At 45.4% G+C, this 22,756-nt stretch overlaps 2 protein-coding genes and 2 long non-coding RNA genes across 6 annotated transcripts in view; 2 read left to right on the top strand and 2 right to left on the bottom strand.

Moving 5' to 3' along the window:
- Positions 1 to 1,378, top strand: part of dvl2 (dishevelled segment polarity protein 2) — a 23,033-nt gene extending 21,655 nt beyond the window's left edge. Inside the window, exon 16 of the mRNA XM_037976563.1 lies at positions 1 to 1,378. This exon is cut by the window's left edge and continues 26 nt beyond it. Coding sequence (XP_037832491.1) covers positions 1 to 368 — 368 coding nt within the window. The 3' untranslated portion in view covers positions 369 to 1,378.
- Positions 1,379 to 2,690: 1,312 nt separating this feature from the next.
- acadvl (acyl-CoA dehydrogenase very long chain) lies at positions 2,691 to 22,754 on the top strand. The gene is made up of 21 exons (XM_017426247.3): positions 2,691 to 2,833; positions 3,101 to 3,194; positions 3,285 to 3,354; positions 4,735 to 4,806; positions 4,959 to 5,031; positions 5,109 to 5,173; positions 5,254 to 5,388; positions 5,473 to 5,617; positions 7,320 to 7,449; positions 7,537 to 7,662; positions 7,746 to 7,944; positions 10,231 to 10,335; positions 11,722 to 11,808; positions 12,436 to 12,498; positions 15,938 to 16,039; positions 16,383 to 16,480; positions 16,956 to 17,028; positions 18,427 to 18,499; positions 18,620 to 18,692; positions 18,849 to 18,924; positions 21,556 to 22,754. Exons 2-21 carry the CDS (start codon positions 3,121 to 3,123, stop codon positions 21,691 to 21,693), a joined length of 1,977 nt encoding a protein of 658 aa, XP_017281736.1. The 5' UTR covers positions 2,691 to 2,833; positions 3,101 to 3,120; the 3' UTR covers positions 21,694 to 22,754.
- On the bottom strand, positions 4,659 to 7,436 carry LOC119617171. 2 transcript variants are annotated; one of them, XR_005233368.1, is made up of 2 exons: positions 7,299 to 7,436; positions 4,659 to 6,536 (listed from the first exon to the last, which is right to left on the bottom strand). It is a non-coding gene; the product is annotated as an uncharacterized LOC119617171 (long non-coding RNA). The 2 variants fall into 2 exon arrangements; XR_005233369.1 differs by having other exon boundaries at positions 6,784 to 7,323.
- LOC119617170 lies at positions 12,980 to 14,683 on the bottom strand. 2 transcript variants are annotated; one of them, XR_005233367.1, is made up of 2 exons: positions 14,148 to 14,683; positions 12,980 to 13,660 (listed from the first exon to the last, which is right to left on the bottom strand). It is a non-coding gene; the product is annotated as an uncharacterized LOC119617170 (long non-coding RNA). The 2 variants fall into 2 exon arrangements; XR_005233366.1 differs by having other exon boundaries at positions 12,980 to 13,643; positions 14,148 to 14,663.
- Positions 22,755 to 22,756: the final 2 nt, after the last annotated feature.

Consider the following 22,756-nt stretch of genomic DNA (forward strand, 5'->3'; position numbering starts at 1 on the left):
GTTCGTCCGCCCCCAGCGAGCACAGCCACACCTCCTCGCAGCGCTCGCACCACCACCGCCTGCCGCAGCCCCCCCACATGTCGCCCTACCCGCCGGGCATCCTGCCGTACAACCCCATGATGGTGATGATGGTGCCCCAGCACCCGCACCCAGCCATGGCCACCGCCCACACCCTGCAGCAGCTGCCAGCGGCGGCGGCGGCCATGCACCAGGCCCTGCCCCAGCCTCCTTCCTCCACGCCGGGGGGGCCCCCCGGCGCCCCGCCCACCCGCGACCTGGGCTCGGTGCCCCCGGAGCTGACTGCGTCCCGCCAGTCCTTCCACCTGGCCATGGGCAACCCCAGCGAGTTCTTCGTGGACGTCATGTAGCGACGAGGACAAGCTGCCGAGCGTCTGTCGGATTCAGGGCTCGTGTTACAAACGAGGTGAAAACAGGGTTTAAAGCGGCAAAGGAAACTCAAATACAGCTAACGTGGAATATGACCTGACGGACCGAGTCTAAAAACGGTCATCTTTGTTGGTTCAGAAAGACTCATCAGGATAGAATCAGAGCAGAAATGTCTGTTTTTACTCAAAAACCTAATTAGGATCACAATAAAAGTCCCTGCTTCTTACAATCCCTCAGTCTGTTATATGTTTTTATCCGGGGAAGCACCATCCCAGACCAGACACTGATCTCAGATCTGCCCGCCCAGGAACCACCAGGGGGCGCCAGAGAGCTCCGAAAGGATCCAATCCCGCATGAAGTTTGGTCCCGTACATGAGTGCATTGAGTGCCTTACTCTTTTTGTTGTTTTTTGTCTTTTTGGTTTTATTTTGAAGAGACGATCTGAACGCTCCGGGTACATAAACACGTTGTTTGACAATGAACTCCTCCTCTGTACATAAATATTACCACTCCGATGTAAAGAGCAAATTCGAATGTGAAAAGATAACAGGTCCAAAACTGTCAGGGGAACTTGTGTTCAGATATCACTGCCATAGGTGTGGTAATCTTAAAAAAACAAAAAAAAACTCTTATTGTGAAGGGGTGCCATGATTTCCTGAATGTGACTGCGGAGGTTTGATGGTACTCGAGTGGAGAAGACGCTGATCGTGGTACTTATTGATTACGTGCAGTGTGTTTCCTTACTGTGATCCGAATGTTCCAGCTTCTCGTGCTCCATTTTTATATTACTGACTCACATTATTCACCCTTTTCATTTTTTTTTTTTTGTTTTTTTGTACGAGTGACTATACGAATCATGTATAACCCAACTATAAAGGTGCTAAATGAAGAGTCAACATTTCAGAAACACATTGACCGTGTCGCTTTGTTCGATTTCATGTTGCCACCTTTTTGTTTGTGTCTTTGAGAATAAATTTGATACTAGCTTACCGCTCAGGTTTGGTCGTTTTAATCGCGGAGGAGTCACCCATCCGCTTGTTTTCCTTCGCTTAGCTGAGGTCAGGCTGTGGAGGGGACGCCCTGCAGCTCGTCCTGGAGGATCCCCGAGACGTTCCGAGGCGTGAAAGGATAGAAATCCCTCCAAGGAATTCGAGGTCTGCAGCGGGGTTCTCCTCCGACTGGGACGTGCTCAGAAAACCGACTGAGTCAAGCACAGGAAGAAAGAAAGTTTTCACTCCCGTGTTGCCTGGTACTGGTCCTTGGTTCAGTGGTTTGGGACCCTTGCTCTTAAGGGAGGTGCCCAGAAAGACGTCCTAATCCTAATCAGATCCTGGAACCACCTTAACTTCTTCTTTTCTGTGCTGAGGAGCAGCGGCTCGACTCCGAGAGTGATGGAGTTCCTCTCCTATCAGAAACACTTTGTGTACGAATGTTAAAAAGCATTTATATTGCTTCAGCAATTCTAAACATTTTTACTGTGTCTCAGATTATATTTTTTTTGTTTAAGTTAAGTAACTTTATATCTTTGAACTACAGATTCCAACTAGGCCCAGGACCTATTTTACAAATGCACAGCAGGGGGTGCTAATGTAGCACTACAACGGATATTCAGCATTTTCTGACCAGAAGAAAATAATAGGGGGGGAAAGCAATTCCATTTATTCTCTAGAACAGGGGTGTTAAACTCCAGGCCTCGAGGGCCACTGTCCTGGGAGTTTTAGGTTTTTCTGCTCCAACACACCTGATTCAAATGGTTTAATCACCTCCTAACCAAATCATCAGGTTCTCCAGGAGCACGGCAACAAGTCATCCATTTAAACCAGGTGTTTTAAAGCAAGAACACATCTAAAACCTGCAGGAGAGCGGCCCTCAAGGAATGGAGTTTGACACCCCTGCTCTAGAATATGTTCTAGAGAATGCATGTTCTCTAGAATATGTCATTTAACAAAAGCTTTTCATTTGTGTTAAACTACAGATCGCAACATGCACGGTACAGAAGCTAAATAGAAGCAGAGGCCAGCTAAAACTTAAAAGTTGCTAAAAAGTAATTTTTAAGACAAGGAAAAAAAAGTGCTGAAACAAATGAAAAACAACCAATGTTTTTGAAATAAGAGAAGTGATGACATTTTGTTTCTAGGGAGAAATCTTTGCAAATAAAACTAATATTTAGAAAGTATAACTAAAGTCATAGCACCCGTAACGAGCTTAACATTTTGATATGTGAACGGCTAGAACGGCACAAAGTAGTTATTTGTGTCAAACTGCAAGTCCCAGAATGCACCGCGGCTCCGACGGGGCTTCGTCATTGGCTCGAGCCGTTCTACAGACGAACAGCAGGGGGCGCTCAATAAAAATCTACAGCAACAGATACTCCGCGTTTTCTGAGCAGAAGAAGACGGAGGAAGGAAAAAATCAACATAATAATCGGCTGATAAACAAGAAGCAGGTAAGTGACGGTGTGAATACTCGGATTTATTGGGACGTATCGGTATTTATTTGTTCAGGTCTGTCTCTTAATCCGTTTCTGTCGCGTTTAAACGCCTCGGTTACTCTTTTTTTGTACGAAGAGTTTACCGGTTCGGGTCGAACCGGGTCGGGTTAGGAAAACGGACGTTAAATAAAATAACTGCCGAAAGTTAGCCGCCTTTTGCGTTTGCGTCGGAAAACCGTGGACCTAAAAATAAACAAAAGCACCGTGTGAATTATCTTTCAGGGCAAAAAGCAGGTAAAACCATGCTGCTTCGTAAGGTGAGCCGGTCTTCCGCCCTGTGCGGCTCCATTCTCAGGACTTCTCCCGTCCTCTCAGGGTGAGCAGTTCGATGTTTTTTTTAAAGCTTTATGTTTTTATATTTTTAAAGAATGAAGCACAAACCAGTGGTTTGTTTGGGGTTTTGCAGGAGTCAGCGGCAGGCCGGGGCGGTGCTTTCCGTGTCAAACTGTCGCCTGTACGCCAGCCAGGCTGCCCAGGTAAGAAGATAATAAACTATAATGTAACATAAAGGCTTTATATGTGAGTTATTGGCATCATGTCGGCGGTTCTGCTGGCTGTTTTGGGTGCGGATGACGTCACACCTCCCTCCCGTATGTGTTGAAGTGGGGTAAAGTTCACTGGTCACGTGACCGTCATTAAAGGTGACATTACAGTTTTCCAGGTTAAAGTTCACAACAAAACAAACACTGCTGCTGAGTTTTATATATACATTCATCAAAACCATAAATGTCTGTGACACTTCGTCCATTTGGCCAAGCTGGGTTTGTCTGAACAACATGTAACTCCTAAAATGTGAAATATCCATATTATACTATTTACTATATACTATTTCAAGTAAAAAAATAGCAACTGCATTCGTGTTTAAACAATAATTAAAGATAAAAGCAAGGTGAAATTTAAAGCTAGCTGCTGTCAAATATAAATATCAAATGATTTATTTATGTTTTGACACGTTTTAAGTAATTCTGCTGAGAAATACATCCAGCTTCTGCCTTATAAATGTTTTAAATGCTAATCAAAATTGAATAAAACCCCTTTTTTCCACAATGATTTTAATCAGCCTTATATATTATTACTCTGTAAGTCATAATACTCTGCTGCGAGTGAAGTAAAGCTATTTGTTACACTTTTTTAATATTATGGATGCAATCAGCAGCACTAACTTATGATCTGTACAAACATCCTGTCACACAAACAGTAAAAGGTGTTCGGTGCAGGAGAACAACAAGTTAATTGTGTTTTTTTTATTCTTGTGTGGACGATATAATATTCCATGTTGAAGACATGAGATGAGTTGGGAAGGTAATTAACATGTGGAGACAGAAAGACACCATCTTAGTCATATTCTCTGAGTTAATGTTTTAGAGTTATAAACATAATGAAACAAAGCTTCATGTTAAGGCAGCTAATTAAACTAGGATTATGAGTCACGATCCAACATTCGCAGACACTGTAAATAAGAAACTGTTCTCAATGTCTTGCCTGTTTTTTTTGTTTTTTAAAGGTTAAATAAAAAAGTTAATAAAAGGCACAAAACTGTGTGCGTTCAGGACTGGATGTAACCTCATTCGATACTGAATCTGGTTGTAAATAAAGTAGATTTATTAGAAATGTTTGCATTTCTGCTTTGAGCTCTGAGATCATGTTTGTCATGAATTAAACTCTCTGGAGTCTCACCTAAAACAGAAACAGGAGAACCTTCTCCTTCGGCTCTGAACTCACTGACTCTCTCTGCATGTGTCCTGTCGGATCGCTGATTAGCTTAATCGGACATTGAGCATGTTTCCCACCGTGTCACTCCTTGTTTTTTTTTTTGCCGGAGCTTGATTTCTCTCCTCCGTCCCGTTTGTCTTCAGGCTGTGTTGGAGAAGCCAGCGGCGGTCGGGAGCGACGCTGCGACGAAAGTGGAGAAGAAGACGGCTGCCGCTGTGCGTTTCCCCTTCATTTCTCTTCGTTTTTATTAACGTTAAAGTGGAAAATATCACAGCGGCACATGTCGGCAAAGGCAGATGTGCAAAGCGGTAAGAACAGACGTGAATAAAACGAAAGTTATGTGTTTTGATTTTGTATTTTTCCACAGGAATCTCAGTCCTTTGCTGTCAACATGTTCAAGGGGCAGATCGCCACAGCTCAAGTGTTTCCCTTCCCTAAAGGTGACTCGCCTTCTTCACGGAGAGTTTTCGGAAAACCGGGAAAACAGTCAGTGAAACGGCCTCTGTTTGTGTTGTAGCCCTCAGCGAGGAGCAGGAGCAGTTCCTCCGGGAGCTCGTGGGGCCAGTCGGCAAGTTTTTCGAGGTGGGGTCGAACAGATCCGCCGCATCTTCATCATTCCCAGTTCGGTTTTAAACTAGTCCGTTTCCCCGCCGCGTCAACAGGAGGTGAACGACGCCGCCAAGAACGATGCCCTGGAGAAGGTGGAGGACCACACCATGGAGGGCCTGAAGGAGATGGGGGCCTTCGGTCTGCAGGTTCCGGCTGACCTCGGCGGCCTCGGCCTCTCGAACACCCAGGTGCGGCCGGCCGCTTCGGTTCGCACCTCTGCGAACGGCGCCGCTTCAGGCGGGTCGGTTCAGTGACGTCTGCTCTTCCCTCAGTACGCTCGCCTGGTGGAGATCGTTGGCGGGGAGGACCTGGGTGTTGGCATCACGCTGGGGGCTCACCAGTCCATTGGATTCAAGGGGATTCTGCTTTTTGGGAACAAGGCACAGAAGGAGAAGTACCTGCCCAAACTGGCCACAGGTTAGAAAAGCCTCAGCTGGTTTTTAATTTGGGTGAACGGCACTGAGAGGGATCTTCTCATTTAATTATATCTTCCTTCCAAGCGGCCAAACTTTTTTGTAATTCTGATCAGTCCAGCCCTCAATGAGAATTAGATGCCAACTCTTCACTCTGTATCTGTAGCCTCCTTCATAAAACTGTTCTGCAAAAATGGGCGCATAGACCAGTATTTTAGTTAGCAAGGCCTCCTGGTTTTTATAACCTCGTCAAACACAACATGTTCTGATACCATTCGATCCATCTTTTAAAGACAAATCCAACACAATTTGGATTTTTAAAATCAGTCTACTGTTTACCAATTTATTGTTGAGAACTGATCCTCAGAATGGGTCTAAATGAATCCAGTTCTTAACCAGGCAGCAGTAGAAAGTCCTGAGTTTAACTTCCTGGAACTGAACCTGAGGAATCGCTCTGATTGGCTGTAAATTTTCAGATTATTCCTTCACACCTGAGCAGAGCAGAGGAAGGTGCCAGAAATTCAGAAAATGTTTTACATCATCTGAGTTGAGAAATGAACAAATGAATGAATGAATTAGCTCGATCACTGTCTCACCCAGTTAGCTACAGCGCTGCCATGCGTCGTTTATTTAACAGATTAAGAACATATAGAGAAGGGACGGGGGCCTCGCTGTTTTAGGGTGAACGGATATTTTATTATATAAAGAAAGGCGCACCGTCGCCTCAGTTTGGGGGGGGTCACATTGTTCATTCGCCAAGCCTACCTTTTCACATGTTGACTGTTTCGGCTCCATTTCTACAACGCTTTATGGCGGGTTGGCCTCGACGCCTCGGTCCGTTCGGCGTCTGAGTCCCCCCCTGAGGTGTCCTGTGAACGAGCCTGGAGGTGCGATCCGACAGGACTCCGTCTGAGTCGTGGAAACTGAAGGGGGACATTAGAGTGGAACTCCATTGCCTGCCGTTCTTTTAAAACATTGTTATTTTCATCACAGAGACAAGTTGCTCTGAACGATGAACACAGATGTGTTTGAACAGCTGGCGAGGAGCGCGGGAGGAGACTCTCGGTGGACCCGATCAGCTCGAACGAATTAACGAAAGGTCCAAACTTTGTTTTTCTCGGCTTCAGAGTGGACAAATTACAGCGATAAGTAATTTGTGCTAACGATTACCGATGACGTCGTGCTGACTGCAGCTTGATCGTGCTTCTCAGGGCGGCTTCTCGCTCGAAGACGAATCTTGTGACGGTTTAATGTCACCAGATCTTACTACACCCCTGTCGTCCGTCGTGTTGACACAGCACAGGCTCATCCCTTGAGTTTAGGAGCTTTATGTTGAAATGATTCACAGGTCAGAGTTGAGTTAAGACCAAAAATAGCAAACTGTTGATCGAGATTAATTTAAGAGATTACAAAAATAGCCAATTGATGCCTCCTTGAGCTTTAAAACTGAATGTTTTTTTAAAAAATTTTTTTATAATGGACAACAAATTATCTGAAGAGACCAAACCAATCAGGGTTTCAGGAACAATTTGCTTCTCATGTGAAGCGGCTCTCCTGGTATCTTCACCCTCCGTTTAAGACTGGGAGTCCTTATGGAGCCGAGACCCAGGCCTAATGTGGTGAAACGGCAGCTTTTTGGATCCGAGCGAGCGGCGAACCGGGTTTTAGGTTCGTGAGGTTCCTACCTCTCGTCTGTGTCCCTCCAGGGGAGCACATCGCTGCCTTCTGCCTGACCGAGCCGGCCAGCGGTTCCGACGCCGCCTCCATCAGAACCACGGCCGTCCCTTCGCCCTGCGGGAAGTACTACACGATGAACGGCAGCAAGATCTGGATCAGGTCGGTTCAGGCGGGTCGCCACTAGAGGGCAGCGCCGCACCACAAACTGTTGTTTTTAACCTTTTAACCTTTGGTTTCTCCCGACAGCAATGGAGGCTTGGCCGAAATCTTCACCGTTTTCGCCAAGACGCCCGTGAAGGACCCGAGAACCGGAGAGACCACGGAGAAGATCACTGCCTTCGTGGTGGAGAGGAGCTTCGGAGGAGTGACGAAGTCAGCGCTCGCTCTTTTTGTTCCTTCCTTCACATTAACTATCTATTTGTGTATTCATTGATTTTTTTTATTCTCCTCCCCAGTGGCCCCCCGGAGAAGAAAATGGGCATCAAGGCGTCCAACACGGCCGAGGTGTACTTCGACGGCGTCCGCGTGCCGGCCGACTGCGTCCTGGGCGAGGTGGGAGGAGGCTTCAAGGTGGCCATGAACATCCTGAACAACGGGCGCTTCGGGATGGCGGCGGCCCTCTCCGGCACCATGAAGAGCGTCATCGCCAAGGCCGTGAGTGCGACGGGCGCCGAGGGGGCCGAGCTCTTCTCCTGAAGCTCGCCGCCACCTCAGTTCCTTTATGCGCTGTCGGGTTTCCCAAACGCTGAGTCGAGTCGCTTGTGTCAGGTGTTTTGTTTTTTTTTTTCTTTCTTTTTTTCTGTCGCACCTCGTTAGTTTCGGTCTTGCATTTCCTTCGCTTGCGAGCTGGTGGGAAATTCCGCCCCCCTCCCTGCCTGAACCTCACTGCGGTCCGTTTTCTGCTGAAGTAGCAGCCGCTCGACATTCAGTCTCTCTTTGTGGTTTCTGCGACGCCTTGCTTTGCCTCGAAGAGTCTTATTTCTTCACAGGAGGAAGATCTGCGCCGTGTTGTGCTGTGTAACACAAAACTTACTGTGACGTTTAAAAAAACAACAACCCTGGATTTAATCCTTTTTCTGCTGTCTGGATTATGATGCAACAGTCAACACTGAACCGTCATCGTCAGAATAAAACCTTAAACTAATCAGTCGTGTGACTAAAACACTCAAATATGGAATGAACCCGTTAGAAGTCTCGTATTACCATAATCAGAAACGCAATTTTAGATTTCTCTCTAAGATATATAATTTACAGACCACAAACAGAACCTGTAGTTCAGTTTCTGGTTGAATTAAAGCGTCTCGTGTTTTTAATAAAACGTTCACAGATCTTATCAGATGCCTACAAACATCCTCCAGGTGTTTGTTCAGATAAAAACGAAACTGAAATAATCAAACCTTACATCACTCATAAACCAGATGATCCTGCAGCTTCTTATTGTTCTTATATTTTTGTTTAGCTCAGCAAGAAACGATAAAGTCGACCACAACATGGATCGTTTTATTTTTTTCCCCAAAAGAAATAAAAAAGATTTACCGTTGGATCTTTCGTTCATTTTACTGTAACTAAATGTTTGCCTGTCTGTTAGCAAAATATCTCGTGAACCACTGGACAGAATTTCAGTGAAACGCTCGGTAATCGGTAGATAAAACCGATTTAAGATGGCCGCCACAGCAAACCCAACAATTACTCTGACTCGGTCAGTTTTACAGATCCTGAGCTTCAGTATGGTGTGGTGTGAGCTGAGAGTCATCCTCAGCTCGGAGTCCGAGCGCTGAAGGAGATCTCGACGTTTGATCAAAACGGCCACAGCTCTCATTTCTGCTCATAGGGCGGGGTTTAGTTTCTAAAACTCTGCCGTGGAAGGTGGCGGGCGATAGGCATTCCTCCTTTTAGTTTTTACGTATTTAGTGCAGAGGCGACGTCAGAGTCAGTGAAATTAAAGTTTCGGGAAAAAGTAAAAGTTTGCTGCGGTCGCTCGGCGCTCAGGGCCGCGGTCTTGTAATCCTGAGGTCGCCGGTTTTCGGAGCCCAGGGTGCGGCAGGAAGGGCATCCGGCGTGAAACAAATTGCCAAATCATTTGGAAGGGAGCAACCGAAACTTTAGTTCTTGAAGTAACTGGCCTTGTTGTGCTAAAACATTTCTGATGCAAGCTGCAAATATGTCAGTCTGGATAAAAGGGATTTTTTGTTTTGTTTTGTTTTTTTGCGATTTTTCTATTAAACCGCCGTATTTTCTGGACTATAAGGCGCACTTAAAAGCCTTCAGTTTGTGCCTTACATTATATATGTAAGAAGTTCTAAAATGGTTCTAAAATGGACCATTCATTGACAGTGAGCCTTATAGTGTGAAAAATACAGTTCAGCGGTTCCTACAGACGCTGTTTATGCTCAGGAGAAAGAATTACTGACAGGAATGAGCTGCTTGAACAAATAAATACGAGAATGTTCAAATTGGGAACTAAAATATCTTTTGTTTTGTTTTAAGATGACTATTTATACATCTTGTGGCTCTTTATTTTTGTCATCGAACATTTCTGCAGCTCAGTAATGTCCCCAAACCAACGAGCCGGCGCCTCTTCGAGCTTCCTCTTTCTGCACTCAAACCCAAACTAAAAAAAACAAAAACAAAAAAAAACACAGAGCTGTTAAGTTTGGCTCCAGTCTGGCACTTTTGAGGAAGTGCGACATCTTAAACTTTTATAAACTCAGTCTGAGAAACGCTTTCACAAAATAAGACCCCCGTTTTTTTTTTTTTGTTGTTTGTTTGTTTTTTTTCTTGTCCGAGCTCTAAAACTGATCGTGTCAAACTGCGCGGCTGGACGCCTCGTGGGGTCATGGGTGATCTTTATTGATTTCGAGGTCACGGAGGTCACTTTGTGTGCTTCTGGTGGTACTCGCCGCTCGATGGTGACCGCGTGTTTCCCCCCTCTTCCATCAGGTGGATCACGCCGCCAACAGAGTCCAGTTTGGAAACAAGATCCACACCTACGGCGCCATCCAGGAGAAGATCGCCCGCATGGCGATGCTGCAGTACGTCACCGAGGTCAGAGCGCCCGACGCCTTCCTCTTTGTTCTTTAAGCCTCGCTGCTTCTGCGTCCTTTGAGCTGTTTTAGCCGCTCGTATGTGAACACGTTCAGCTCGTCCGAGCGGTGGCTGCTGGGACTTTTGGTTTTTGTTGCTTTGGTACTTTTCATCATATTTAACTTTAATTACAGATATTTTGATCTCATCAGTCTTTCTCTGGAATCTGCAGACTCTCTTTTAATGTATAATGTTTTAATCTTTAATAATGTTTTTTACCTTTTTAAATAATCTAACAAAACAGTAGAAGAAATCTGCTCGCCTGGTGAGGAGAGCAGGATGAACAGACCATCAGGGTCCCGCCTCAGAAATACGTGCTGTTTATATGCTACGAGTTACCATCAACCACTTGAACCACAACTAAACGCCTCGAATAATAAAAAAAAAAACCTCAGCACAGAAACCGCTTCAGTTTTGTTACAGGGACGTTTTTGCAAACGTTTGTTACTGAGACGTGCAGTTGGTCACAAAACCTGAATGCAAAATAGGTTAAAACCTTTGCCGTGCAGAAAACTGCTGTAAATGTTTCAAACTCCAGATAAATAAATAAATCAAACAAATGAAAGTGCTGTGTGTTGTCTCTCTCACACACAGCGATGACGTCCGTTATCCGCTTTCGGCCAATCGCTTGTCAGAAACACAGCGGTGGAGCGGCAGCGGCTGGGAGGCAGGTTGAGAAGACGTACCTTTGCTCAAAGGATACCCTGATGTTTGGGCGCGGCAGGGTATCCAACCTGCAACTTTTTGCTCCCAAGATGGCTGCCCTAAATAACGTTTCTTCTGATGACTCTTGGGGTTTTATGGGGCTCTTTTTGGATTACCGATGTTACCGAGGGCAAAGTTATCGTAGAAATACGGTAGTTATCGTACAGCTGGTGACGCTGTCCAGTTAGAAATGGAAGGAGAAGCTCCCGACACACGAGAGACACGTGAGAAACACATTATTTTATCTCCTGTAAAAGGAAAAAAAGCAAAAGGAAAAATATGCAATCGCCGTCGGCTGGTTGATTTCTGCAGAAACCCTTCGGCTGATTTAATCAGCTGCGTTTCGGCTTCGATCACCACTGAAACTTTTACCTCGGACTGCCAGTAACTATTCACCATCAACCGACACCAGCCGCAGCGTTTTGTTGCCGCCTCATGCTCTTATTTTGTAGCGCAAGACTTTTTTATTCTGGTATAACGGTAATTTTAGCTTCTTTTGAAAGTAAAAGTTTTAATTAAAACTTTGTTTTGTCCTTCTACAGAAACCCAAGAAGCCAAATATTTGAAGTCGTTTAGCACAGATCGTCTTACAGCGTTAACCCGTGATTCACGCCGGGGTGTGTGTGTGTGTGTCTCCTGCAGTCGATGGCCTACATGATCAGCGGGAACATGGACAGCGGAGCGACTGAGTTTCAGATCGAAGCGGCCATCAGCAAGATCTTCGCCTCAGTAAGGACGTGAACCGAAGTCGCCGCGTGGAGCCGCCCGAGGCTCAGACGTTCTCTCCCGCCGTGACAAACTGTGCTCGAGGAAATCCAGCAGCCTCGCACCCCTCGTCCTGTTTTAAGCCTAAAGACGAGGCGCGTTTCTCGAGGCTTTGCTGCTGATCTTCAGCGTCCAATCAAACAGTTGTTTTTTTTTAAAAATATATATATGTTTATTGGTTATTTCTGGATTTTAATACAAGCAGACAAGCAAAAAAGAAAGAGGCAGAACAAAATGCCATATTATTTAAAGCTACGTGAAAAAATAGCAGAAATATCCAGACTAGTATACAATATAAAGGGGTCCCAAATATTATGAAAGATATTTTCTCTATTGTGCAATTTGCTAGTTAGAAAGTCCAACGACACCTATTCAAGGACAGACCTTATCTGTACAGGTGGTTTCCACACTTCTTCTGAAGGCTTCTTAAGTGTTATTAGAAAAGATCTTCTCTTATGCTGGACCAGAACTGTTGAATTTTCCTACAGGACCAAAGACAGCGAGTTAGATTACCTCACCTCTGTTTTACGTTTGGGACAAAGCGGAGAAAGGTCTTGGCTGAAATCTGCGTTTTTGTTTTTCTGTTACCAGGAGGCGGCGTGGACCGTGACCGACGAGAGCATTCAGATCATGGGCGGCATGGGTTTCATGAAGGTGAGCGGTCACCAGAGTCAGACCCTCTAACAAACGTGGTTTAATGAGTCCTACCGAGCAGAATCGAACGTTCGAACCACCCTCCCGCCATTGTTTACCGTGTTGCGGTTCAGCAGAGTTTATTCAGAGTACAACTCTCTCCGAATCAGCGGGCAATTCCAACCGAACCAATATTAGGACTGCGGGTGGAGCAGTAAGATGAGACGCCCTGATGAAAACAAGATTATGTCACAGAGGGAGAATTGTTTTATCGACCGCAAAAAAAAATTGTCGGATAACGGCTGGATTCCCGGCACCCGCTCGTCTTTGTTTGCGCTTCCTCCTCCGCGAGGCTTTGGGAATCACCAAACCCTCCGGTCGCGTTTTAACGATCCAAACTCAAACGAGACGACGCAAAACAGAACTTTAACCCTTCTGTTGCGTTTGGGTGAACTCTGACCCGTTTTTTTCAAGCTTAGGCGTGTGAAACTTGCTCTTCCTCGTTTGTTTTTATTGGAGCGAGACTTGGCGATGTTCTCGGGAGGCCATTTTAACGCAACGTGAGATCTGTCCGTCGTGGTGAGGTCTCTTTAAAAACAAACCAAAAAAAAGTGACGTTGTGGTGTGACGAGTTTAATGTGACCCTGAAGAATACTGACTGTAGCGTGCATGACTGTGGTCTCAGTTTGCCCCACCACACACACACACACACACACAGGAAGACAAAAAGGGCTCGGGTTCGATGTTATCAATGTCATTCTGTGGTCGCGTCAATCAACATGAGCAAGAGATCTGCTCTCTGTGGGGCCGCTGGTTGTATCTTTGGTCATGAGAGCGACACTGAGGAGGAGGAGGATGATGCTCGCCGTGACCCCGGACAAGAAGACGCCTCTGATGAAGAGGAGCACCCAGATGATGCGTGCGTTCCGAGAGACGACTTCAAATCCAGAAAAGTGACGTTTTGTAGCCAAGATGCCCTTATGGTATGCAACGCACCGACGGAGGGCCTCGTCGGAACGAGTCCGGGGCTGACCAGACGCGCCGCCATCTTTGAGAAGATCGCGCTCGAGGTTGAAGAGAGACGGGCGTCCGCGTCGACAAAACCCACCTGGGTCCCGTCAGCATCCTGCACCGGGAAGGCACCCATGAAAAGCATCTGCAAAGAGCTAAAAACAATCACATACTGTGATCATGCATGTCAACACACACACACACACACACACACACACACCATATACCGTAGTTTCAATGTTCAGTTTCTAGTTTATTTTTCACTGAGTGAAAAATGAGGCTAATCTAAGAAAATTAAGGTTGATTTTATGATAATTGGGTCAGGTTTGACCTGTAACACCACAGATGTCACAATCCGTAATAAGTATAAAAACACAAGGAAATGTTCTGGTAGGTGTGCTAATATTTATAATATTAGATTATTAAACTCAGATAAGACTCATAATCTCCACTATAGGGAATATGAGTGAATTTAAGCAGTTATTTTGCTGAAAACAAGTGGTGTACTGTCAGATTAAAGGTCTACGGAGCCACAGAGTGACATTTAAAACTGGCTTTACATGGATATGAATACATACGAAGTTTGCCGTAATAGATGACCACTATGGTGTTAAATTTGGGCCCGCTAACGTTAAAGACGCATTCGAAGGGTTGAGCACCTGGGAAAACCTCCTCCCTGTGTCACGCGGTGTCGCTCCATGTTACGAAATTTTTTTTGCCGATTCCTCTAGTTCTGGTTCAACGATAAACCTGCTTAGAAGCGAAGTCACGACGCTGCGACCTTCAGTCCAGTTTCCTCTCCGAGCAACAGCTCTGCGGTTTTTAGGGAAGTCGCGAACAACAACGGGCGCTCGTTTCCTGCTGTTGGCGTTGTGTCACCGCTGCAGCGTGCAAGACTGAAACCGGTTCTCGTGTGTGTGTGTGTGTCTTCAGTTTGAAAAACTAAACAAACACAAAAGGTCAGAAGAATAGATGTCTGCGAGCTCGCCGGAGATGTGTGGGCGAACGCTGAGGAGGAAACAACCAAAACTGTCGCCGCGCTTAAAATAAACCAGAATGCATCAGGTGGAGACAGAAAACGTGCTGCCGGGGTTCAGTGGAAACAGACTTTTTTTTTTTTTTTTTTTACCCTGCAGACACCGACTCCACCTGCTTTATTTAAAGGCTCCGTCGCCATCTTGACCCACAACGCTTCGCAGAGAGCCCAAGCGCAGCGGCTTAAAGCGACGTGGCTTCTGTCACGGTTTCACACTTCTACACGAAATTTAAAAAAAAAAAAAGAGGTGCGAAGAAAAGTACCTTTTTTTTTTATTTCTGCTCATGTTGTGCATTTTGACTCAGGGTTTCAGTTCACCAGAGAAGAAGAAAAAAGTGCTCTCCTCTGGACTTTCATTTCTCTGTAGCTTTAAAAAGTTCCCCTCGAGTAAAAGTTTTTTTAAAAAAAAGGCTTGAAATAAAAGCTCCCTTTTTACAGCTGCCGTTCTTCCTTTTTTTGTTTAGTTTTTTTATTACCGTATCTCAGCTTGTGTGTGCCGTCATTATCGGATCTTATCAACGTGAAACTTGCGAATACAAGCAAACCTTCGAAGGCCTCCCGTCTACAAGCTTTTCAAAGTGGAGAAGCTGCTCTTTTCTCCGTGTGGAGAACGGATGTAGCAGCCGTGGCCTCCGTCGCTCTGAAGCCCTGGAAACCAAAACAACAATAGATCCGTTTTTACAGATTAATTTTTTTTTTCTGTCTCGCTTTATCCTCATCCTGTCACGATAAAACGTTCAGTGTTCTGATAACTGATAACTCAGAGGCAGTGTGGGAGGAAAAACAAAACAAAAAACGAGCTGCCATTATTTTGGTAAGATCTTTAGCGAGGCTAAGAATGTTCTTTTTTTTTAATAAACAAGACTAAATATCTGTTTGAACAATAACTGGAGTCGTGTGGACGGGCGTAAGAGTTGATACAAGTTAAAAGTAAAAAAATTTTCATCAATTCCTTAATTTGTTTTTCTTCAGAGCACAAAGCATCAATTACTGTCGTCCTTTAGATCAGTGGTTCCCAAAGTTGGGGCTGGGGGACCCCACTGTGGGTCACCAAACACCAAGTCTTGGGTCTTGAGGAGATGTACGGAAATTAGACTAACTTTAGAAAAGATAAGCAGCGGCATATTCGCTTTGTTCTGATACAAAGTGTCATAAATAACACCCGGTCTGTTGGTTAACGAGGCTCTTTACCAGCGTTTGTTTGCTTCAACCAGAACCAGCTGACGTCACGAGTCTCTTTTTAGTTTGTGGGTTGAAACCCGAAAAGTTTGGGAACCACATGTTTGTTTGTTTTGTTTTGTTTCTCTAGCTGTGAGCGCTGATCTCAACCAACATCACCATGTTTAGCGGAGGGTCAAAGGTTTGATTGGTGCTCTGTTACGGTTTTGAGCTCTGCTGTTTTCGGTCTTGAAGGACCCCGGGGTGGAGCGGGTGATGAGAGATCTGAGGATCTTCCGAATCTTCGAGGGAACGAACGACATCCTGAGGCTGTTTGTGGCTCTTAACGGCTTCCAGGTAACTCGAGAACTCCGTACTATGATGAGCTAATCAGAAGTTGTCTCGATTGTGGTTTTCTGATTGTGTGTGTCTGAAAATGCATAGAGGAAGTCCTTTTGTTGTTTTTTCTTACACCAAACTGTTCTTCCTGTGCGTTTTCACAAGACGAGCGACATCTTGCCGTTTTGAAAAGGAAAGACTTCCTCTTTTTTATTTTTCTGAGTTCTGTAGAAGAAAGTAAACATTTCTGCCTTGTTTTGTAACCCTCCTAAATAAAGGAGAGGAAGACGTAGTTTGTGGAAACGTTTTCAAACCCCCATTCACTCAGCAGCGTCCCTTGTTTGTCTCTGCGTCCGTCCAGAACGCCGGTAACCACCTGAAGAGCCTGCAGAGGGCCCTGAAGAACCCGATCGGCAACGCCGGGCTGCTGGCGGGGGAGATGACCAAGAGAGCCAAAAGGTGGCGTCGCCTTTTCCTCTGCCGAACTCTGCCTTGTTCTCCTTGTCTCCTCGTGTCCGAGTCGTAGAGACAGAGGTTGTCAGGCTGGTGGTAGGAGATGAGGACGTCCACTTTGGTTGTAGGCGTGGTTCACAGATGTCCGTTAATGACGAGTTAAAAAAAAAAAACAGGACGTTCACTTCGTCTACGGACAACATCTAAAACACAAACCATTGTTTTTCCTCATTCTAATCTAATTAAAACCCTTCCTGTAGCATCTAAGTAGATAAAATGATCATCTTTTATCTCTAATCTGATTTATCTGTAAACCTTTGGTCCTCTCTGTTTGTTATCGATGCTCCTTTAATCAGGGGACGTCGATAGCTCAGGGCAACACAAAACCGAGACGCTCTTTTTGACCTGGAGCAAATAAATGGATGTGGATGTTGACAGCGCTCTTTGAACGCTTCTCTTCTCCTTCTTCTGTTTTTTGCAGGAAGGCGGGCTTGAGCACCGGGCTGACCCTGCAGGGGAGTATCCATCCTGAGCTGGCGCAGAGCGGCGACCTGGTACGTTCAGCGCCTCCCTGTCCTCGCTCCGTCTCACTTGGTGTGATCTCGGCCATTGGGTGTCGTCGCCCACAGAGGCGATGGAACTCGCCAGTAAAGGCGGGCGGAGGTGGCGACCTACCTCTGTGCGGGCGCGCGGATACACCCACATGACATGAACACACCTTTTTATTTTTTACAGTCAGTCTTTCTGTCTTTCTGTTACAGATATGCTTACCCACCCATCCCCTCACACACACACACGCACACACCTTCAAACACAGACTCAAACAGTCCTGATGGTTGAAGGTCATACAAGCAGGTTACCATGACAACAATGTGGCTAATGCTAGATGCAGTCTTGATTCAATAAAGTTAATAAGGCAATTTTGAGATCCTTTTCATAGAGCAGATCTGTTCTTGCACACATAGGCAGCCATCTTCTCTATTTAATATGCCTAAAATGCCATAACAGGACAAAAAATTAAAAAAAACTTGCCTAATTTTGACGTTTTAAGGACGGCCGCAGCACATTAGGGAAACGCCGTGTCCTGACGCGTCTGTTGTTACGTGTCGATCGCTGTCGTTTGACCTTGTGCACTTTAAATACAGTTCAGGTGCTTCCGCGTGCAGAGCGTGAATTAAGGACACTTGGAAGTGTTTACCCTGTGATTTATTGCAGTCAAAGAAGTTCTTTGCAGCTTTTATGATCAGTTTCTGATATAAATTCTCAATATGCTGTGCAGCTGTAGTTTTGAGGCGTTTCTTAAACTTCTTTAGTTCAGCTCAGTTAAGTACTCATGAAGCAATAATTGCTCATTTTTTAAAATGAAATTTAAAGAAACATTTCCCGTATCGGTATCACGTGTCCCGGATGTTGTGACGTTGATAAATTTGCGGCAAATTCTAGTTTTAGGGCGTTGTTTAAAATTTCTATTCTCCAGTAAAAAAGAGTCTGATTTTCAGCTCTCATTCTAAAACTGGTAGATAACGTAGCTCTAAAACAACAATGGGTTGGTTCTTCCTGAAAGCAGACATATTTACACAGCGGTACAGCGACACCAGTGAATTTGCCACATGTTGCTCAGCCGTAGTTTTGTGGCGTTTCTTTAAATTTTATTCCTCACCAAATCTCCAGGGAGGTCATTAAACACTGGATAGTACTGAAGTAGAAGTACTGGTAACGTATGTGATAATAATTTGGCGCCGGCCGACATCTCCATGGCAGCAAATTATCAATATGTTGTGTTTCTTCAATTGAAGTCGTTTCTTTTGGGTTTTTATTCGAGGGATTTTCCCCCCAAAGCAACAAGCTGAGTGAGTGGGTGTCTGACAGGCTGACAGGGCCTCGTTTCTTTGCTGCAAACAACACTTTGATGTTTCTTCTTCTTGATTTTTGGGCTTTTCTGCTCCTTCCAGACAGTTCAAGCCATCGAGCAGTTTGGAGTGGTCACCGAGGAGCTGCTGGTCAAACACGGCAAGAAAATCATCGGTACGTTCGCGTTTCAGCGGGTGGAAAAGGTTCCTCGCTTCGTTTCCTTCAGACTTGGCGAGAGCGAGTTTCAGCTCGACATTCTGACGAAGGCACTAAAAGGTCGACTTGTCGTTTCAGACGAGCAGTTCGTTTTGAAGAGGGTCGCGGATTGCGCCATCGACCTCTACGCCATGGTGGTGGTCCTGTCGAGGTACGTGAGCGCGAGCGCGGGCCGCGGCGGGTTTTGGTCGTCCCCGCCTCTGTCTCTGACGCCCACTCGGCCCTTTATTTTTGTTTTCTGTCACACGAACTCCTACACTGAGCTGAGCTGAGACGCTCTGGTTGTGTTTGTTCCGTCCGTCTGCAGGGCTTCTCGCTCTCTGAGTCAGAGCCACGCCTCAGCCCGGCACGAGAAGATGCTGTGTGACACCTGGTGTGTGGAGGTGAGTCCCCCCCCCAACACACACACACACCCACTCACATACACACACACACGTTCGTATCTTTGTCATGTGAGAGTGAGGCGAACACGACGTCGACTGATATTCATGCTCATTCATATTCAGAAAGCCCGGCAACAGCTTGTTCTTAACAAATGGGTCCAGCAAAAAAAAAAAAAAAAAACAACATTTGAAGTTGCATAAATCTGAAGTCATCGCTCTGCTGTGGTTTTATTGCGACACGACTCGGCCGATTGCTCAAAACGGGCTTCAGTGATCAGATATAAAACTGGCAGCTTCTTTTTTTCTTCTTCTTCTTTCTTTGTTGCTCTGAAGTGATGAAACTCAGACCCTCTTTTTAAAAAAAAAAAAAAAAAAAAAGCAGCATTTTTGAGCTGTTAGGTGAATGAGACATTTTCAAACTTACGGGACTCCCCCACAAAAGTGACATTTTTACATCTTGTGTCCTCTCAAAAGAACCAAAAGTCCTATTTATATCATAACAGGGTATTTTGTTACTTTACCGGTTCATTTAATATTTTTTTTAACATAATTCTTTTCTCTGTTCATAAAAAAAAAAAAAAAAACTATTTTATTCCTACAGCACATTTTAAAACAAATGAGGCTTTCTACTGTCAGACCAGAAAATATATGAAGAGGCCTATAAAAGCACAGCAAAATCTCTAACCGGATTAAAAGCAGTTTTCAAAAAACCCCACTGAAAGGCTCTCATCACGCCGGTGGGTTGTGAGAACGCCTCCGTTTAACGACGCGGCGAAACCAACATCCTGAGCTTCGCTGAAGGTTTGCTCGTTTTTTGTTTTTTCCTTCCTTGATGTCGTTCATAATCTTAGTTATTATCCATTTCTGCACCTTACAGAAACGGGATTTAGTGAGGCTGACGCAGGAAAAAAAAAAAAAAGGAAGGGAACTAAAAGTAGCGTCTTACTGGACCGTTGGGGACCAGATGGAGACAGTTACAAGAAAAGAAATGTGAGAAAATGTGCAAAATTTTCACTCCAAATCAGGAGGCTCTTTCACAAAATGGCTGCACAACCCAGTCCGTCTTCACGCTGCCTCTGACTTGTCATCAATCAGCGATGGATCCGGTTGCCCCGCCCACATGTGAGCTTTCAGAAATGAAGGGAGCACCGCGGAACCTAAAGGGGCGTAGAACAGAAGTCTCCTTTGTATCTTTTTTTTTAAAAACCTGACTAATTAACAAAGTTTAGTGATTCCTTTAGTGGTTGACTCATTTATAAACTAAATATAAAGTTGCTGTGAGTCATCATCGATCCTCCCTCAGTAATAAACCTGTTAGTTGTGGTTTCATCCTGTGACCGGGTTGTTGCATCACATTATCACATTGAGCCTCAACACCAGCTTACCCTTTCGATCATTTCGGCTCGGATACTACCTCTAGTCAGGACGCAAAGGGGCATCGAGGGGGGGGTTGGCCCTTCAGAAACCCCACCGAGGCGTCAGGAAGGCGTCTAAGTCTGGCCTTGACTGACTGACACAGTAACACAAAGTCCCAACCGAATTTGGGCCAAAATTTGCTACGATTTCTACAAACTGCAATGAGGGCTCTAAACATTTTTCAAACTTGTTTAAAATTCCTGCAATATGAGAACGAGGGAATTAAGAACCCGTACAAACGTTTGGAGGCAATTTAAGAACTCCTTGGCGGGGGCCGGATGCAGTTTTTGTTTTGTTTTGGGTTTTTTTTTAGCCAACAGAGAGACGCTGGGGACAGAAAACAGGTCGCTGCATCGTTGTTTCCACAAAACCTCCGCATCTCAAACGAAAACACCAAAAAGCTCCACGTTGGAAACCATTTTCTAACTAGAACGCGCCGAGAGCGCAAACATAGGGTCACTGTCCGCTCGGAATCCTGTGAAATTTTCTTTCCTTTCCGAGTCGCGGGGAGCTGGTGTCTGTCTCCAGCGGTCACTGTGCGAGAGGCAGGGGGACAACCTGGACAGGTAACAAGTCCATCGCAGGGACACATGGAGACAAACGAGACATCCATTCACCCTCTCACTCACACCTCGGGACAATTTTAGAGCTACCAATGAAGCTAACATGCACCAAAACCTCATCAGTTTATTCCCTGTAGCACGTTTGTTGTTTCCTGAAAATCCGTCCCTAATCTTTTGAGAAATCTTCTACACCAGGGGTGTCAAACTCCATTCCTCGGGGGGGCCGCTCTCCTGCATGTTTTAGATGTGTTCTCGCTTTAAAACACCTGCTTTAAATGGACGACTCGTTGCCGTGCTCCTGGAGAACCTGATGATTTGGCGAGGAGGTGATTAAACCGTTTGAATCCATTGTGCTGGAGCAGAAAAACCTAAAACTCCGGGGACAGCGGAGCCTCGAGGCCTGGAGTTTGACACAGACAGACAAACAAATGCAACAGAAAACAGAACCTCCTCGGTGGAGGTAAAAATCTTCATTTCTCTGATCCTAAAAAAAAACAAATCGACGAGCATGTGGCCGACAGGTGCAGCTGGGCGCATGTCTGTCAGATATTGGCGGCCGTGTGGACGGGGCCTTTAGTCCGACCCGACAGGAAGTCTCAGGCCGTTTGTTGCCGTCGGACGTTGACCCCCGTCTGTCCTCTTCGCCCTGCAGGCCCACGAGCGGGTGACACGGGACGTGAAGCTGCTGCGCTCCGGCCGGTCCAAGCAGCTCTTCAGCAACATGAGCGCCGTCTCTGCTGCGGTGGTGGAGAACGGCGGGGTGGTGTCCCCTCACCCCCTGGGCTTCTAACTCACGGCCTCACGTCTGCATCCACTTTGGGAGGGCTTTTTGTTTGTTTGTTTGTTTGTTTTTTTTTCCTCACTCTTCTGGATCTCCACATCAGTTTGCCAAGTCCGAACAACTTTAATTTTGCCTTTTTTTTTTCCTCCAGTCACACGGGTGCCCTTTTCTCAGAAACGTACAATTTTAGAGTTTGATCTTGTAAAAAGCAGCTAGAGACCTCGATGTGTCCGTTTGACATAATAATGGTTTTCTCTCATTAACTTATTGAACTCCAGAGTTTGACTCTTCGAGGAGATAAAAGGATCGGGGGGGGGATGCTCTCCGAACGCTGAGTCTCGCCTCCTGCGTCTGAAACGGCTGACCGGACGCCTCCGAATGTCTGAACGTGGGCAGAGCTTGGAAATGGACCAGTTTCTTTGTAACGTCACGACTGTAGCCAGTAGAGTTTTACCGCTTTAACGTAAAACCAACGCAGTCAATGCAAGCACGGAACATAAATCCAGATCATAAAAAAAAACCCCAGCTCGAACTGTGCACTTGGGTAATTTGAAGGACATAAAGTACCTCTGTTTTATTTTGTACGCTTTGCACAGTTTTGAGGCGTTGAACCGCGTGCTCTTCGTGTACTTGAATGCCTTTCTGCGTGTTAAAGTCAAACGTTTTTGGCCTTTAATTGCGTTTTTGATTCGAACACAGGGAGTTCTCAGCGTCACGGTAAGTTTCAGCCAAGGTTGCAGCCATAATTAAATAGAAATGATGACGTAAAGCAACGTGTTTTTACATCGTTTTAAGACGAATTCCTGAAACCTTCAGGTTCATCATCTGTACTGTACTTACAGGTTAACATTTCTTTAAATAATGGGCTAAATGTTACCCCGATGGTTGGAATATACTAAGAAATACCTGAACACAACTAATTCAGCTGCATTGGTACGGTCAGTGTTGGTTCGTATCCACGTTTATCGAGTTATTTGCCTCAGCGAGCGCTTGTAAACATCTCTGTATGAACTGAATTTATTTGCAGTGCAGTACTTTCATCATTAAACATAACTCTGTTCTTATTTTAAGG

This window comes from Kryptolebias marmoratus, linkage group LG7 (assembly GCF_001649575.2).
Source record: "Kryptolebias marmoratus isolate JLee-2015 linkage group LG7, ASM164957v2, whole genome shotgun sequence".
Classification (NCBI taxonomy): Eukaryota; Metazoa; Chordata; class Actinopteri; order Cyprinodontiformes; family Rivulidae; genus Kryptolebias; species Kryptolebias marmoratus.

What these genes read in the sequence shown, in the direction of transcription:
- acadvl (XM_017426247.3), top strand. Translation starts at nt 3,121, where the DNA reads ATGCTGCTTCGTAAGGTGAGCCGGTCTTCCGCCCTGTGCGGCTCCATT. An exon ending in ACTTCTCCCGTCCTCTCAGG is followed by an intron (nt 3,195 to 3,284) that starts GTGAGCAGTTCG and finishes GGGGTTTTGCAG; the next exon opens with GAGTCAGCGGCAGGCCGGGG. An exon ending in TGGCTCTTAACGGCTTCCAG is followed by an intron (nt 16,040 to 16,382) that starts GTAACTCGAGAA and finishes GCGTCCGTCCAG; the next exon opens with AACGCCGGTAACCACCTGAA.